At 49.1% G+C, this 15,394-nt stretch overlaps 1 protein-coding gene and 1 non-coding gene across 2 annotated transcripts in view; both read right to left on the reverse strand.

Moving 5' to 3' along the window:
• TGM7 (transglutaminase 7) overlaps positions 1-5,829 on the reverse strand; it is a 31,830-nt gene extending 26,001 nt beyond the window's left edge. Inside the window, exons 1-4 of the mRNA XM_075532298.1 lie at positions 5,773-5,829; positions 1,955-2,180; positions 1,112-1,357; positions 256-374 (exon numbers count right to left, since the gene is read on the reverse strand). Coding sequence (XP_075388413.1) covers positions 256-374; positions 1,112-1,357; positions 1,955-2,180; positions 5,773-5,829 — 648 coding nt within the window. The remainder of the gene's footprint in view (positions 1-255; positions 375-1,111; positions 1,358-1,954; positions 2,181-5,772) is intronic.
• An 8,389-nt stretch (positions 5,830-14,218) lies between these two features.
• Positions 14,219-14,277, reverse strand: LOC142427056 (U7 small nuclear RNA). The gene has a single exon (XR_012779890.1). It is a non-coding gene; the product is annotated as a U7 small nuclear RNA (small nuclear RNA).
• Between the last annotated feature and the right edge of the window lie 1,117 nt (positions 14,278-15,394).

The following is a 15,394-nucleotide window of genomic DNA, read 5'->3' on the forward strand; positions in this document are numbered from 1 at the left end:
TTTCTTTGTTTTTATTTCCTACTTTCACTATGTTTTCAGATTTCCAGAGTAAAATCATGAAAAGTTCAAAGTAAAGACTCCTCTCCTTCCTCCCTCCTCCTTCTCCCTGGATGGGGCATCGGCCCCACACCTCACACCCTGACTTTGGCTGGCAGCTTCATGAGCTAGCAGAGTTGTCTAAGAAGCAACCTCAGAGAGTGGGCGGTCACCCCCACTCCCACCCCCACCAGACCCCACTCCGGGTGACATGGTTACCTGCCCATAGTTCCAAGGCCACGCGGTGATGAATCTCTCGTGACCTTTGTAAACAAAGCCGTAGTCCATCAGGATGTACTCCCGCAGCAGGATCTCACTGGGCATGTAGACGTCATCCTCTGGATAGATGACAGGAGTGGAGGGCGCAGCACCCAAACCAAAGCAGAGCGGTAAAGTGAAAACACAGTAACAACAGCGTCTTGCTGACAGACGGAAGAAGCAGTGGGTTTCTCAGAAATTCATTGAAATGCCACCTGTAAAGGCCACGCTGGGCTTTTCTAGAGGCCACGGTGCAATTCATCCTTTAAGATAATAATGTTTCTTTCCACCCGATTGTGGGAGGGACAGGCCTGCTGTGGACAGCTGAAAAATACGGATGGGTGGAAGGGGACAGTGGCAATTGTCTTTCCAATTCCCTGAGACCCACCTGGTTAGATGTTCACGTGTCGGGTCACTCTCTTTTTAAGGCACCTAGGAGGGGACTTCAAGAAGTTCGTGGAGATATTCCATTATCTTTTAATTCCACTTTCCCACAAACGTCTGGAAGCATTTTTTGTATCAGAGAACCCCAAACAAACTCATTGCGACAGAGTGGATCCAACTCAGAGGCCCCTGCGTACCCACATTTAGGACAGTTAGACCCACCAGGCTCATGTCACATGCCAGGTTTTAACTGATCTCATTTACCATGGCACAAGGAACCTTTTCCTCTGTAGAGGTTTTCCGTGAAGACATGATATCACATGTGCATATTCCATTGCCCACAGACGCAGCAATTTCTCCTCTGGGCTCTAGAAGCCTGTCACAGCGCCCCCAGTGGCTCGGGCGAGCATTACAACCCAAGAGCAAGTCTTACCTGTACTCCAAGGGTTAAACAGCAGGCAAAAAGTCCCCACCAGGTAAGTCACTCTGTGGCCTCCGCCCTGGGAGAGCTGGATCCTGAGTGTGTAGGGGCCAATGACGGCGTTGGCTGGTGTGAAGAGGGAGACCTGGAGCGAGTTCCGGTTTGGGGTGAAGTCAAAAGCACTCCAGGCATTCCCCTGCTGGGCCTGGGTGAGTGAGAATGTGGCGCGGGTTCCCAGTAGCTCTGTGGGCTCTGGTCCTGTGAAGGAGCAAGATCCCCCACACTCACAAATCTTCAGAGTGACTCCAGGGAGCCTGGAACCCCCCACCTCCGCCCTTTCTCTTACCATTTGTTACACCTTTCTGCCTAAGGCTTCTACAGCCACGAGGCACCCTTGGGCAAGACATAAAAGATCTCTGGGCCACAGCTTTCTCATCTGTCAAATGGGGATGCTGCTGCTACCCACCTGAAAGCCTTACCTTACAGTTTCCCTAAGATAAATCTTAACACATGCTTGATACGCATCGGAGGCCAGCCATTGTTCCCACGGAGGGCGTGCGTAGTGAGGGTGGTTGATGTGCTCAAGGCTCACCACAAGGTTCGTGGTTCGAGTGGCACGTCTGCAGGAAAGCCTAGCCATCTACGTGGGGGCCTGGAGGGCGCTGAGGTTAGGGATCGGGCACTGAAACCCCGGTGGAGCGCAGTTCTACTCTGACGCACGTCACGAGTTCGAAACGCCTCCATGGCAATGGGTTTGGATTTGGGTTATTCCCATGCCTTCTCAGCTCGCGGAGATGGCCCAAAAGCAAAAAAGCACGGGGCCTCGAGGGTGGGGTGGGGGTGGGTAAAACTCACCAGTCTCGGCCACGAAGGTGGTGTCGGCCTGGAGCGGGAAGCTCCTGTTGAAGGTCAGGGTGATGGTGAAGGCCTGGCCCCGGCGCACGACGAGCCGCTTCAGGCCCATCTCCCGGGTGTGGTGTTCCTTGTTGTTCCTGCGGCTCTGCAGGTCCACCGAGATGAGCTCCAACGCTGCCAGCAGCGGGGAGAGCAGGTTAGGCTCTTGCCAGCTACTGCTCCGGGTCTCAGGAGTCCCCGGATGGGTCTGGGCTGCCTTGGGTCAGACCCCTTCCCTGCTCTTGGTCCTCCTGCCGTGCTCCCCTCTAAGACCAGGACTCAGCCTCAGTGGACAAGCCAGCAGCCCCTGGCTCACGACTGAGACTCGGTAACCTCCGCACCCGCACTTACAGCCACTGGCCACGGCGCTCACAGCCGTGGTGAACTGCCAGCCAGTCGGCCCCTGACTCAAAGTGAAACGCTGCCTAGTTTTGCCCCATCCCCACAATGGATCGCGGATCCGACAGTTGTGGTCTGTAGCCGTTTCTCTGGCTGATTTACTTTGGAATAGATCGCTAGTCTTTTCTTGCCCAGTTTGTCCTCGCCTAGATGCTAGGCCCTGGAAGCTCTGCTGAAGCCCCTCAGCATCTCCGCCACAAGACCTCCACGGACAGATCCGACAGGTGGCCAGGTTCAACTCCCCGCCAACCGATGCTCCAGGAGCAGGGGTCGCAGGAAGCCGAGTGTCACCAGGTGACCAAAATGGAGTGCCGCAGCATACTCGGAACCATTTCTGTTGGACTTCTCTCTAAAAGTTACTCTTGGAGACCGCTGCTGTGGTAATGCGCACATTGGGATTTCTGTGAGTTAAGTTATTGAGGTAACAGGAGGCTGGGACCTCAGCGACAAGGCACAACCCAAACAACAACAAACATCCTTGCATTTGCATATGAGGGATGGGGGCAGGCTCCTACAGCCTTTATGTTGGTCCCCAGCTGTGCTGCAGATAGAGAGAGGGAGCCCCTAGAGCAGCGGTTCTCAACCTGTGGGTCACCCCCCCCCCTTTGGGGGTTGAATGACCCTTTCACAGGGGTCGCCTGATTCATAACTGTAGCAAAAATGACAGTGATGAAGTAGCAACGAAAATAATGTGATGGTTGGGGGGTCACCACCACACGAGGAACTCTATGAAAGGGTGGCAGCATGAGGAAGATTGAGAACGGCGGCCCTAGAGTGTGGCCCCAAACCCACTAGAACTCTGTGGACAAGAAAGCAGGCTCTAGAGGAGTGGTTCCCCAAGTGGGCGATAGCACCCCCTGGTGGGAGGGAGCCACTGCAGCCTATCCAAACCCCCAAACCCAAACTCGCTGCCATCTAATCAACGCTGACCCATAGTGAGTCCACGGGACCAGGTAGAACTGCCCTGATGCATTTGCGAGACTGTAACTCTTTAGGGGGGGGGGGTAGAAAGTTCTGTCTGTCTCTGGGAGCAGCCCAGGGGATGCTGAAGAGCAGACGCCTGCACTTTATCCCAGACTATGGGTGACAGCTCAGAGCAGACCCTCCATGAAACTCCCCTAAGGAGCTTTGACACTTTCTACACCCAGTGTCCTCTGGGGGGCTGCCACCCACTTTAGGAAACTCTGCTCTAGAATGACACAGCCCTGCCTCCACTGCCTTAGTGCTGAGATCCCGAGCACAGTCACTTCATGTTTCTGCCCTCAAAATGGGGACTATGATATTCTTCTCTCACGGGAATCATGTAAGGACACACACGAAACACTTAGTGCAGTGCTAGAAACAGAAGAGGGGCTCAGGGCTGTCAGTTAAAGAGCTCGACTGCTAACAGACAGATGGACAACTCAAGCCCACCAGCCACTCCAGGGCAGAGAGATGTAGCAGTCTGCTTCTCTCGAGATTCACAGCCTTGGAAACCCACAGGGGCAGTTCTGCTGTGCCCACTGGGGCACTGTGAGTCAGCATCCACTCACTAGCAATGTTTTGTTGTTGTTTGGTTTTAGTAAGGTATCTGAGTGGTGCGAACAGTTCCCCAATGTTGCTGCTAATTGAACGGTTAGGAATTCAAATCTATCCGGAGGTGCCTCATCTAGGAAGGCCTGATCTACTTCTGAAAACTCAGCCATTGAAAACGCTATGGAGCACAGCTGTACTCTGACACACGTGGGGTCGCCATGAGCCAGACTTAACCCAACAGCAACCGGAAAGTTAGCAGCAGGAATAATTTTTTTAATTGCATTTGCTATCCTGCTGTCATTGTTTACGCTGCGCTTGATATAATTAGACCCGCTGCCTTCGAGTCGATTCTGACTCATGGTGCCCGTGTAGGACAGAGCACAACTGTTCCTTAAGATTCCCAAGTCTCACAAAGCTCTATGAAAGAAGCCAGCCTCTCTTTCTCCAGAAGAACAGCTGGTGAGTTTGACCCACCACCCTGGCGGTTAGCTGCCCAACCCTTAGCACCCGATTAAGCTCCATGAGGACTCTCCCCTAGGACAGTGGTTCTCAAGTGTCCTAATGCCGTGTCCTAGGCTGCTGCTGGCCCGTGTCTCGGAGAGAGCAGCTCGGGCTGCCTCCCAGGCCAGCTGTATGCTTTGGGGGCGTGGCGCTTTCCACACAGCTTCCCTCTGGTTTGGGGCTAAGTGAGTTCATTTTGAGCCTGTCTTTCCCGCTCACACGGACCTTTTTGAATCTGAAGCATTTCACCAAACGCTTTAGCTCATCGTCTGTGAGCTTTAAACTTTCTCCCACACCTCCGTTCGTGTACCTAGTAGATGGTTCAAAGCTTTGGGGCTTAAGTCAGTTATCAGCAGACTGTCATCTGATCTGTCTTCCTTTCATTTGAGACACAGAGCCAATCCTGTCCCTCACACTCTCAGCAGTTTAAAAATTATTTGAGAGTCATCAATGTCTTTTTATAAACAAATGAATTCATCATCATCTGAATAATAGCCTCTAAAAATGTTCACTTCTACTTCAGAGCCAACTACCTACCGGAAGGTCCACACTTGACTGGCGAGCCGTGGTTTGCCGACCAGTGATCTAGACCATCAGAAAATACTCTTTGGAGTGGTTATTCAGCTAGCTGGGACGTATCTTATTCTTTGAACGAGGAAACTGGACTAGGTTTTAAAGTTTCTTTTACTCTCTTAGATCAAGTCCAGATTCCATATATTTGCATCTTTTCCACATGGTTGTCAAGCATCTGACTGAAGTAGGGCATCCGCAGAGGGCCCTTGGCCTTAACTTTTAACCCTAACCTTCCCTAAAACAGAAAGGAGGGTTATGCTGACTGGTTCCCAACAAAGCTGCAGTCTCTTGGTCATCTCTGTGCTCTTTCCTAAGTTCTAACCATCCGTCCATTCCGTAATTTGGTCTAGAATTTCTGCTCATCCCTGGTCCAAGTTAGGCACGGACTAGTGTGTCTACCTTCTAGCAAACGGTTAAGCGCCCACCTACCAGCCAAAAGTTTGAAAATTCTAGTCCACCCAGAGGGGCCTCAGAAAAGAAGCAGGCCCTCGGGTCTGCTTTTGAAAGGTCATCGCCTTCCTGGAAACGCTGTGGAGCAAGTTGGAGGCTGACATACTTGGGGTCCCCATGAGTTGGTGGAATAGACTCATGGCTTGGTGTTTTGATTTTTTGTCTTTTCTAAAAGTCACTCCCTAGGCCCCGTTGGTGCCCCTTGTGTGTTCTCAAGTAGAGGGGCTGAAGCTTTCATTCCAGGACCGACTGCGCCTCGCGGAAAGTCGGCACACACTCTCTCTCAATGGCCCTGCCAACCTAAAAGACACGGAGCCAGGTACACGGAGGCCTCCTGTCACCTGACGTGGGCCAGCCTTCTTCTGGCTGAAAGCATAGTTCTGCAGGGTCGCCAACATCGTTCTTCCTTCACCCGGAGCAGATTCTTGACTTGGGAAGGAAAGAGGAGGAAGAAGGAAGGAGTCTTTTATTCCATGCCCATAGTTGCCGCGCCAGAAGACTCATTTTCCATCAGAAATTCGGGTGTTTGAGTGTTGCTCCACTTAATGGAATCATGCATTTAGCTCACTGAGACACTTTTCGTGTCAGAGAGTCACTTCAGAGATGCAAAGGGAGTGCCTCCCAGGGAAAGAGAGCCAAGAGGATCAGGAAAAGGCTCAACAAAGCAGGAAAGGCAGCAGAGTCAATTAGTGAAAGCACGTCAGCACCCACAAAGGCCTTCTGATCTTGGCCACCGTCCCACTGGAGTTAATGACTTGAGCAAGAGGCGAGTAAGCCCGACCACATGACGCCTGCTGCTTGTTTAACGAATATAAAGACAAGGATAGAAAGGGATCAGAGTACATCCTGGTGTATTATCAGCCTTAAAAATCAGAGACATTAAAACAGGCGTCTGCCCGAAATGCGTTCCGAGGCGTGCAGCTCCAGGGCTGTGAGAGACCAATCCTGAGACAGCCTTGCTCTCCAGGCAGCTCCATCTCTCCTTGTGGGGCCTCGGCTCAGAGGGAGACACCACACAGGGGCTTTTCTGCGCACTATGATGCCCCACGCCACCTTATGGTCACTTGCCACCACAACTGAAAATGAATGGCCATCAAGTCCGTTTTTATTCATGACAACCCCATGTGGGTCGGAGTGAAATTGTCCCATCGATAGGATTTTCAAGGGTTGATTTTGGGGGAAGCAGATGACCAGGCCTTTCTTCCAAGGCACTTCTGGGTGGACACATATCTCCAATCTGTCAGCAGCAGAGCACGTCAATTGCTTCCATTTTCTACAGGGCATTTAATACAATAATAATAATAAAAAAAAACCTCTTGCCATGAAGTTGATTCCAACGCATAGCAATCCTATATAGGGTTTTCCAAGGCGGCAAATATTGATGGGAGCAGATAGCCTCATTTTTCTCCAGTGGGGCAGCTGGTGGGTTTGAACTGCCAACTCTGCAGGTCACAATCTCACACCTACCTGACAGCACCCCTAGGGTTCTTTGGTAAACTTAATTAAAAAACAAAACCCCCAACCCCCTCAAAACTCACTGCCATAGAGTTGATTCCGACCCACAGCAAACCTACAGGGCAAAGTAGATGCTCTGTGGGTCTCTGAGATGGTCACTTTTCACGGGGGCAGAAAACATCGTCTTTCTCCGGCATAGCACCTGGTGGTTTCAAACTACTGACCCCCTGGTTAGCAGCTCAACACATAGCCACTAGGCCACCAAGGCTCCTGTGATGTCTAACATTTGCTCCATGGAAGCAGGGGCCTTGGCTGCCTCCTTGTCCCTGGTCCTGCTCACCCTCGCTCTGCCCCAGCCCCCGCCTAGAATAGCGCGGCGCAAAACCGCAGCGAATGATGCTCGTGTTCACTGAACACTTACTATGTGCCTGGCACTGTTTGAGGCATGTACCTGCATGAGATCATTTGCAGGCTCATCATCACTGTGATGTGAGGTATTACCTTATGTGAGTTTGGCTCGTGGGGTGCAGGAAACGTGTGGGGGCAGAACGAGGAATCAAAACCAGTTGGGATGATTCCAGAGCTTGCCCCCTTAAACTTCACAATCTCTGCCCTCCCTGGCACACCCCACTGTCATCGAGTAGATTCTGTCCCGATACCGATGAGAACTTGCCCCATGGGGTTTCAGATCCTGTGGAGCTTGACGTGAAAACACTTGCCATTTTTCTCTCAAGAAGCAACTGGTGAGTTTGAACCACTGGCCTTTGGTGACCAACCCGACCCGAACTCACTGCACCACCTGGCCTTTCCTGATAAATGTGCAGTCACGCTTGTTGAATGGGTAGGTGCAGCCCCGAGGTGCCAGGGGAGCGATTTGGTAGGGGTGCAGTGGGGGGGGGAGGGAGAGAAGTCTGTGAGGGTGGTGGGGACCAGCCTGAGATGCAGCTGGACAGAGACCAACATGATGTGGTTGGATCCGACAGTAACAAGGATGCCCATCCCCTGCGGAGGCAACAACAAAGCACACAAAGAACCCGGGGAGGTGGTTGGATGAGCTTCCACAGAGCAAACCAGACGCCCTGAGAAGCGTGTGCTCCAGAAAGAGGTGGTTAAAACCAGGGCCACCTTCCCTTCCCTGTGTCTCTGGGTTTCCCAGCGTTAGCCTTGAGCGTGTCTCCCTTTTGGGTTTGGCGGGAGAGTGTAGGCTTAAGGACAGGCAGTGAAGAGCTCCGTGAGTTTTTGAGCAGAGGAGTGGCCTGACAAAGCTGCCTTTGAGGATTAAGCCGGCTGTGGTATGTAGCCCAGACCGGAGGGTGGGGAAGACCTAAACAGGGTGTTGGGAAGAGGGATGGAGGAAGCACCTTACCTCTCACTGGAGGCCCTGGACAAGAGCCAGGCTAATAAGTAAATCCCTGCTGAAATAACCTTGACTTCCGGGCCTTCCTGAGGTGCCAGCTCCTTTGAATGAAGACTAGTTGAAGGGATCCACTGTGGACCCCACTGTGCCAGGCAACAGGTAGAGGGACAGTGAAGGGTACGTTCTACGTGGTGCAGCAGGAAGAGAGACCTGGCACCTGTCAGGTGGACTCAGCAACTGTCCTGCACTCATTGCTGCGCCTCTGCCCACTTTGGGGCAGCGGGGGGTGGGGGTGGGGCGGTTCTTTCCTTGTCATGATTATTTCTCTTTTAAAAAGGTGCAAAGGTGTTATCTCCTTTGCTGTGTTTATTCTCAACAACAACAAAGTTAAATTAAGATAAAAACAAACAGACATACACAAAACAGTGAGACGCCAAAATGGACTTGCCTACTCATGGTGGGAGAGTGGGGCGCAAGGGAAGAGTTAGCCATTGCAAGTCTATAAATTGTGGAGTGTAACTCTCACCCTTAGCATTGGCCCTTTGGCTTCTTTAAAAGTCATTGTTTCTGGTCCACAAAACTTGCTGCCATTGAGTTGAATCCGACTCCCAGTTGGATCTATAGGACAGGTTAGAACTGCCCCAGTGGGGCAGACTGCGACTCTCTATGGGAGTAGAAGGCCTCATTTTTCTCCCGTGGCACGGCTGGTGGGTTTGAACTGTTGACCTTGTGGTGAGAAGTCCAACGCGTAACCACTAGGCCACCTGGGGGTAAAGGAACCAGAAGCAAACATATCTATATGACCATGTGTGTGAGAGGGTATGGAGGACACTGGGGAGTGTCTCTGTACCTCTAAATGGATAAGAATAAAGACACCTTGAACCCCAAATTCAGATTCATAACTCGAGCCTGGTAGGCCTTCTCCAGTGTGGTCCCAACACTCCTACCCCATCAGATCTCCCAAGAGCCCACAAGTCAACTCCACTTCACTCATTGTGCACACATCATGCCCACCTCCAGCACCAGACAGCCCCTCCCCTTCTCCCAGTCTCTAAGTATCCCCCCTACACCCATCCCTCATGCAAAGCACAACCTCTACCTCCTTGCCAAGCATCTCAGAGCAAGATTATCTTAACACGCATAGCAATCAGTTGTATCTCCAGAACAGAAAGAAGGACGACAAACACAACTCCCTGCTCTGGAGTCCATGTTGACTGACAGCAAACGGAGCGGACAGAGTAGGACTGGCCCCGTGTGTGTCTGGGACTGTGCTCCCTTTTCTGAAGCAAAAAGCCTCATCTTTCTCCCACGGGGCGGCTGATGGGTCCCAGCGACAGGCCTGGCGGTGAGCAGCTTAACACGTAGCGTGTCGCGCCAAGTCATACCTAGCTGATATGTACTGACGACAATTAAGCCCCAGGCCAGAAAATGGAATGTCCGATGCATTATCACCGTCCAGTGCCACAGCTGCCCTGCAAAGTACAACCCCGTGTTGTAGATGAGCGGCCATAGGAGAGAGGAGGTTAAGAAACTTGCCCAGTGTCAGCTACTATTTGGTAAGTAGCAAGGTTGGCATTTGAACGTAGATGATTTGACCCCGGAACCAGCTGGTAACCTGAGGGTTGCCATGCTGATCTGGAGGATTTCAGACTTTCTTTTGTCAAATGTCTGTGGTGCTCTCCTCAGTCACAAGTGTACGAACAGGCCTCCGTGGAGCTGCTCCCCCAACCCCACCCCCCAGACTTCTCGGTAGAGCTCTGGGGCCCAGAAACACTGTGCCCCAATCCCCTCTCCTTATGCCCCAAGGAGGGAAAGCACCCGTAAAGCATTGCAGGAGGAGAGGCAGAAATCGCTCTGGGACATATCTGCTCTCCCGCAACCTGCTTTTTCTAGACTCTGAACCAGTCATTTAGGTCTACTCATCATTTATTGCTATAGTGCCTCCTTGTAATCCCCGGGGCCCACCTAGGGAGTCCTGGCTGGGGATGCATTCAGGTGCTAATGGGAAGGTCACAGGTTCAAATCCACCTAGCAGATCCATGGGAGAAAGGATTCCCCCACTGCCATTCAGTTGATTCTGCCTCATAGAGGACCAATAGGACAGGGTAGGACTGTCCCCAAAGAGGTTCCAACGCAGAGAGCTGGGTGGTGGCTTCGAACTGCCGGCTTTTCCATTAGCAGCCGGTCTAATAACTGCTGTGCCCCTGGGCTCCTTCAAGAAAGATCACTGCCCACGAGGCCCTATGGGCATGACTGTTCTGTCCTGCAGGGTCTCCGTGTGTTAGAATCGACCCAGTGGCACACACCAACACACCTTTCACTATGTAATTTGATTATTTACACTCAGGACTAAGCTTATAATTCAAATAGCTACTGGCAAGGCAAAAAAAGTTCCGGGGATGACTGCTAAGACGAAATCTCTAGCTGTTTTGCAGCATATGAAATAACTCATGTCATTGAGTTGTGTGATGTATGAAGTGTATGCAAATAAAACTGCTTTTTAAAGTTAAAAAAAATAACTCATGTCTTTGGTTTTATACACTTTACAAGAATCCATGGGGGGAGGGGGGAAGGTACACAGTAGGACAAAAAGAATCAATTTAAAAAGTTGCTACAAATATAAAGGAAAAAGCACCGCCACCATCTTAGGAGAAAGGCACACTCAAGCCTAGTGAGATGCTGCCTCGCTGGGAAGTATTTAAAAGACTGCAGTATCGTCTGTTGCGAGTATAGGCAAATGGACACCATGAATGGTGGGAGTCCAGATTCACATTGCTTTTTAACAAGACTAGTTGGTATCCAACTAAATTTCAAGTGGATATTGCCTTTCATGCAATACTTCTAGAAACCTCTCATAGTAAAATATGTATTTTCCCGCCTATGCCAAGATGTATCAGCAGCAGGCACATTCCCTGCAGTATTGTCCATAATAGCAAAAGATTGAAAATACACTAAATATCCAACATAAGCATAATAATAAATCCATTAAACAACTCGTGCTCATATATTCAGATTGGAAAACAATAAGCCCTTGGAAATTCTTGATTAAAAAATATATATATATATACACACACACACACACACACACACATAGTAAGATTTCCAAGATGTGATTCAGGGAAATTCTTGATTAAAAAAAATATATATATATATACACACACACACACACACACACACACACACACACACACACAGTAAGATTTCCAAGATGTGATTCAGGTTTTTTCTCAAGTGCATTGTTGAACAATATACATTATTTCATCTCATTTGTATAGAACAGTCTTATACTCATAGAATCTTAAACAAGTTGGTATAAAACAGTATTCTTTGGAAGCAGTTAAGCTATTGCTCGCTGGGCTTTCCTGTAGGGATATAAATACATGCCTCACTGCCATATTCCAACTCATGGCGATCCTACAGGACTGGGTAGAACTCCCTCTTTGGGTTTCACAAGCTATAAATCTTTAAGGGAGCAGGAAAACCTCAGCTTTCTCCCAAAGAGTTGTACACAACTTGAGGAAATAAAGTAAATAGCAGTTTGGTTTGTGCCCCAAGGTCAGAAAGAAGGGTTCAGGGGGTGAGAGGAAGGAAACCAGATTACACAACGAAGCATCAAACTCCACTTCAGCATTCTCGCTCACTCCCTGCCCTCTCCAAACCTCTCATGACTTAGCACCTCGGAGAAGTTAAACAGAATCCCAGTACTCACCTTGGTCCATCTCCCTCCTTCGTCTGTCAACTAGGGCCTTTCAACTAATCAGCATCAAGATTCTAGACCTGATTGCCTCCTGAGCATTTACAGTCATCCTACTAGAACCTTCCATCCTAGAGCAGGGAGGAGCTGCTATTTCCTCCTCCTCCTCCTCCTCCTCCTCCAACTCCTCCTCCTCCTCCTCTTCCTCCTCCCCCAACTCCTCCTTATATTTCCCGTTGTTCCAGGTACACTTTAGCTTAAGGAAAGGAAGCTCTTGCCTAAAACCTTTTTTAAAAAATTGCTGAGAGATTTGTTTCTGTGGCCTCCTTCTGAAGCTAAGAAGGCGCCAGAGTGACGTGAAAGGAGAAGCTTGGCTTGGCCTGTCCCCTTGCGCCCCTGTCACTCAAGGAAGGCTTGAGCCCCCGTTCTATCTAAGCCAGCTCAGCCTGATGTCAGGCATGGCCGACAGTGCCAACGCTCGATAGGGGATGAGTGAGAAGCAGAGCTGTCCTCCAAAAGGGCAGAGACAGAGAATCATGCAAACAGGTTTGGACAGCCCTTGAGGTCCCAGAGTTCTTTACCTCGAGAAGGAAAGCGAGGGGCGTTGAGAGGAGGGATTATTGTGTGCTGCTCAAAACTGCAGCTGATGACAGGGGAGATGCCTGTGATGTCATGTTAACTACTGGAGCAAAGCAGAACATGAAAACAGTGAAACTTAAGTGTCTTTTTTTTTTTAAAGACATTTATGTAGAGTTATTTCTACAAGTTGGAAGAAAAGAGAACAAACTATGGTCCCCCAAGAGCAATAAGATTGTGAGCAGGGGTCATTTCCTCTTCTTATATTTTCTGCATTAAAAAATAGATATGGAAAAGGTCTCCGTGATAGAAGTGTAAAATGTTTCCAACCAGGGGAGGGAAAAAGGGGGGTGGTGGTGGTGGTGAGAGGATCATGCCTGGAAATGCAGATCGGTGTTTACCAGAAGCACAGATTACAACGAGAAGCAGAGGTGTCGGACCAGCGCTCCTGGAGGAAGGACTTAGTTGGTGAAAGAATGTGTGCTGCAGAGAAAACATGAAGCCATTTACATGTTTACTGGTCATTGTCAAAGGTATGTGAGAGGTGCCTAATTCCCCAGGTTAATCTGTGTGATTCATCACAAATTCCCGCCCCTGTTGAAACCAAAGCTTTCTGCCACATCCCTGCCTTTTTTTTTTTAATTAATCATTTTATTGGAGGGGCTCTTACACATCTTATGACAGTCCATCATTCAACTTTATTAAGCACACTTGTACATATGTTGCCATCAACATTTCCAAACCATTGTCTTTCTACTTGAGCCCCTGGTATCAGCTCCTCTTTTGTCCCCTCCCTCCCCCACCTTCTTATTCTTGTGAATCCTTGATCAATTATATATTATTGTTGTTATTTCGTGTCTTACACTGTCCATTGTCTCCCTTCACCCACATTTCTGGTATTTGTCTCCCTCGCGGGGTGGGCTATATATCCAACCTTGTAATAGGTTCCCTCTTTTGCCCCCTCCCTTACCCCACTTCCACCATCCCCACTTCCCTCATGATATCGCTGTTCCCACTACTGTTCCTGAAGGTTTTATGTCCTGAATTTCATGTGTTGAGAGCTCTTCTCAACACTCTGGGTCTAGCCAGATTTGTAAGGTAGAACTGGGTCATGGTAGTGGGGGGAGAGGAAGTGTGTTTTTCAGGTGCTACACTGAACCTGGTTGAATCGCCCCTTTTTTGTAACTCTTCTATGGGGGGATGTCCAATCGTCTATAGATGGGCTTTGGGTCTCCACTCCAAACCCCCTCATTCACATCAATATAATTGTTTTGGATCTTTTGAGACCTGATACCTGATCCCGTGGACACCTCATGATCCCACACCACAGGCTGTCGTGCTTCTTCCATGTGGGCTTATTTGCTTGGAAGATGGCTAGATGGCTACTTGTTTAACCTCAGATCTTTAAGACACCAGATGCTGTATCCTTTGACAGCTGGGCACCATCCACCTTCTTCACCACATTTGCTTATGCACCGATTCTGTCTTCAGTGATTGTGTCAGGAAGATGAGCATCAAAGACTGTCAGGTTATTGGAACAAAGTGTTCTTGTGTTTAGGGAAGCCTTCAATAGAGGCCCAATGTCCAGCTGTTATCTTTAAAAAAATTATTTTATTGGGGGCTCGTACAACTCTTATCACAATCCATACACACATCCATTGTGTCAAGCACATTTGTACATTTGTTGTTGTTGTTTTTTTGGGGGGGGGGTTCTGGAAAAACCAGAAAACCTGCTAGACAAATTCTAAAAGAGCTGTAACACTCATTTGTACATTTGCTGCCATCATCATTCTCAAAACATTTTCTTTCTACTTGAGCCCTTGGTATCAGTTCCTCATTTTTCCCCTCCCTCCCCACCCCACCCCCTTCCTCACGAACCTTTGATAATTTATAAATTATTATTATCTTGTCATGTCTTACACTGTCTGATATCTCCCTTCACCCACTTTTCTGTTGTCCATCCCCCAGGGTTATATGTAGATCCTTGTGATCAGTTCCCCCTTTCTACCCCCACCTTTCCCTTTACCCTTCTGGTATCACTACTCTCATTGGTCCTCAGGGGTTTATCTGTCCTGGATTCCCTGTTTTTCCACTCTTATCTGTACCAGTGTACATGCTCTGGTCTAGCCGGATTTGTAAAGTAGAATTGGGTTCATGATAGTGGTGCGGGGGCGGAGGAGCATTTAGGAAGTAGAGGCAAGTTATTTGTTTCATTGGTTCTATACTGCAAACTGACTGGCTCGTCTCCTCCTGAGACCCTTCTGTAAGGGGATGTCCAGTTGCCTACAGATGAGCTTTGGGTCCCCACTTCGTACTCCCCCTCATTCACAATGATATGATTTTTTGTTCTTTGATGCCTGATAGCTGATTCCATTGACATATCACGATCACACAGGCTGGTATGTTTCTTCCATGTTGACTTTGTTGCTTCTGAGCTAGATGGCTGCTTGTTTACTTTCAAGCCTTTAAGACCCAGACGCTGTATTTTTTTTAATTGTTTTATTAGGGGCTCATACAACCCTTACCACAATTCATACATATATCAACTGTGTAAAGCACGTTTATACATTCATTGCCCTCATCATTCTCAAAACATTTGCTCTCCACCTAAGCCCCTGGCATCAGCCCCTCATTTTTCCCCTCCCTCACTAACCCTTGATAATTTATAAATTATTGTTTTGTCATATCTTGCACTGTCCAAGACACTGTATCTTTTGATAGCCAGGCACCATCAGCTTTCTTCACCACGTTTGCTTATGCACCCATTTGTCTTCAGCGATTGTGTGTGTTGCATCCCTGCCTTTAATAATGTGTTGATTTTATTTGGGAAATGATCCTTTAGTCAAACATATGACCAAGGACCTCAAAGATGCTAAAATTC

This window comes from Tenrec ecaudatus, chromosome 14, assembly GCF_050624435.1.
Source record: "Tenrec ecaudatus isolate mTenEca1 chromosome 14, mTenEca1.hap1, whole genome shotgun sequence".
Lineage (NCBI taxonomy): Eukaryota > Metazoa > Chordata > Mammalia > Afrosoricida > Tenrecidae > Tenrec > Tenrec ecaudatus.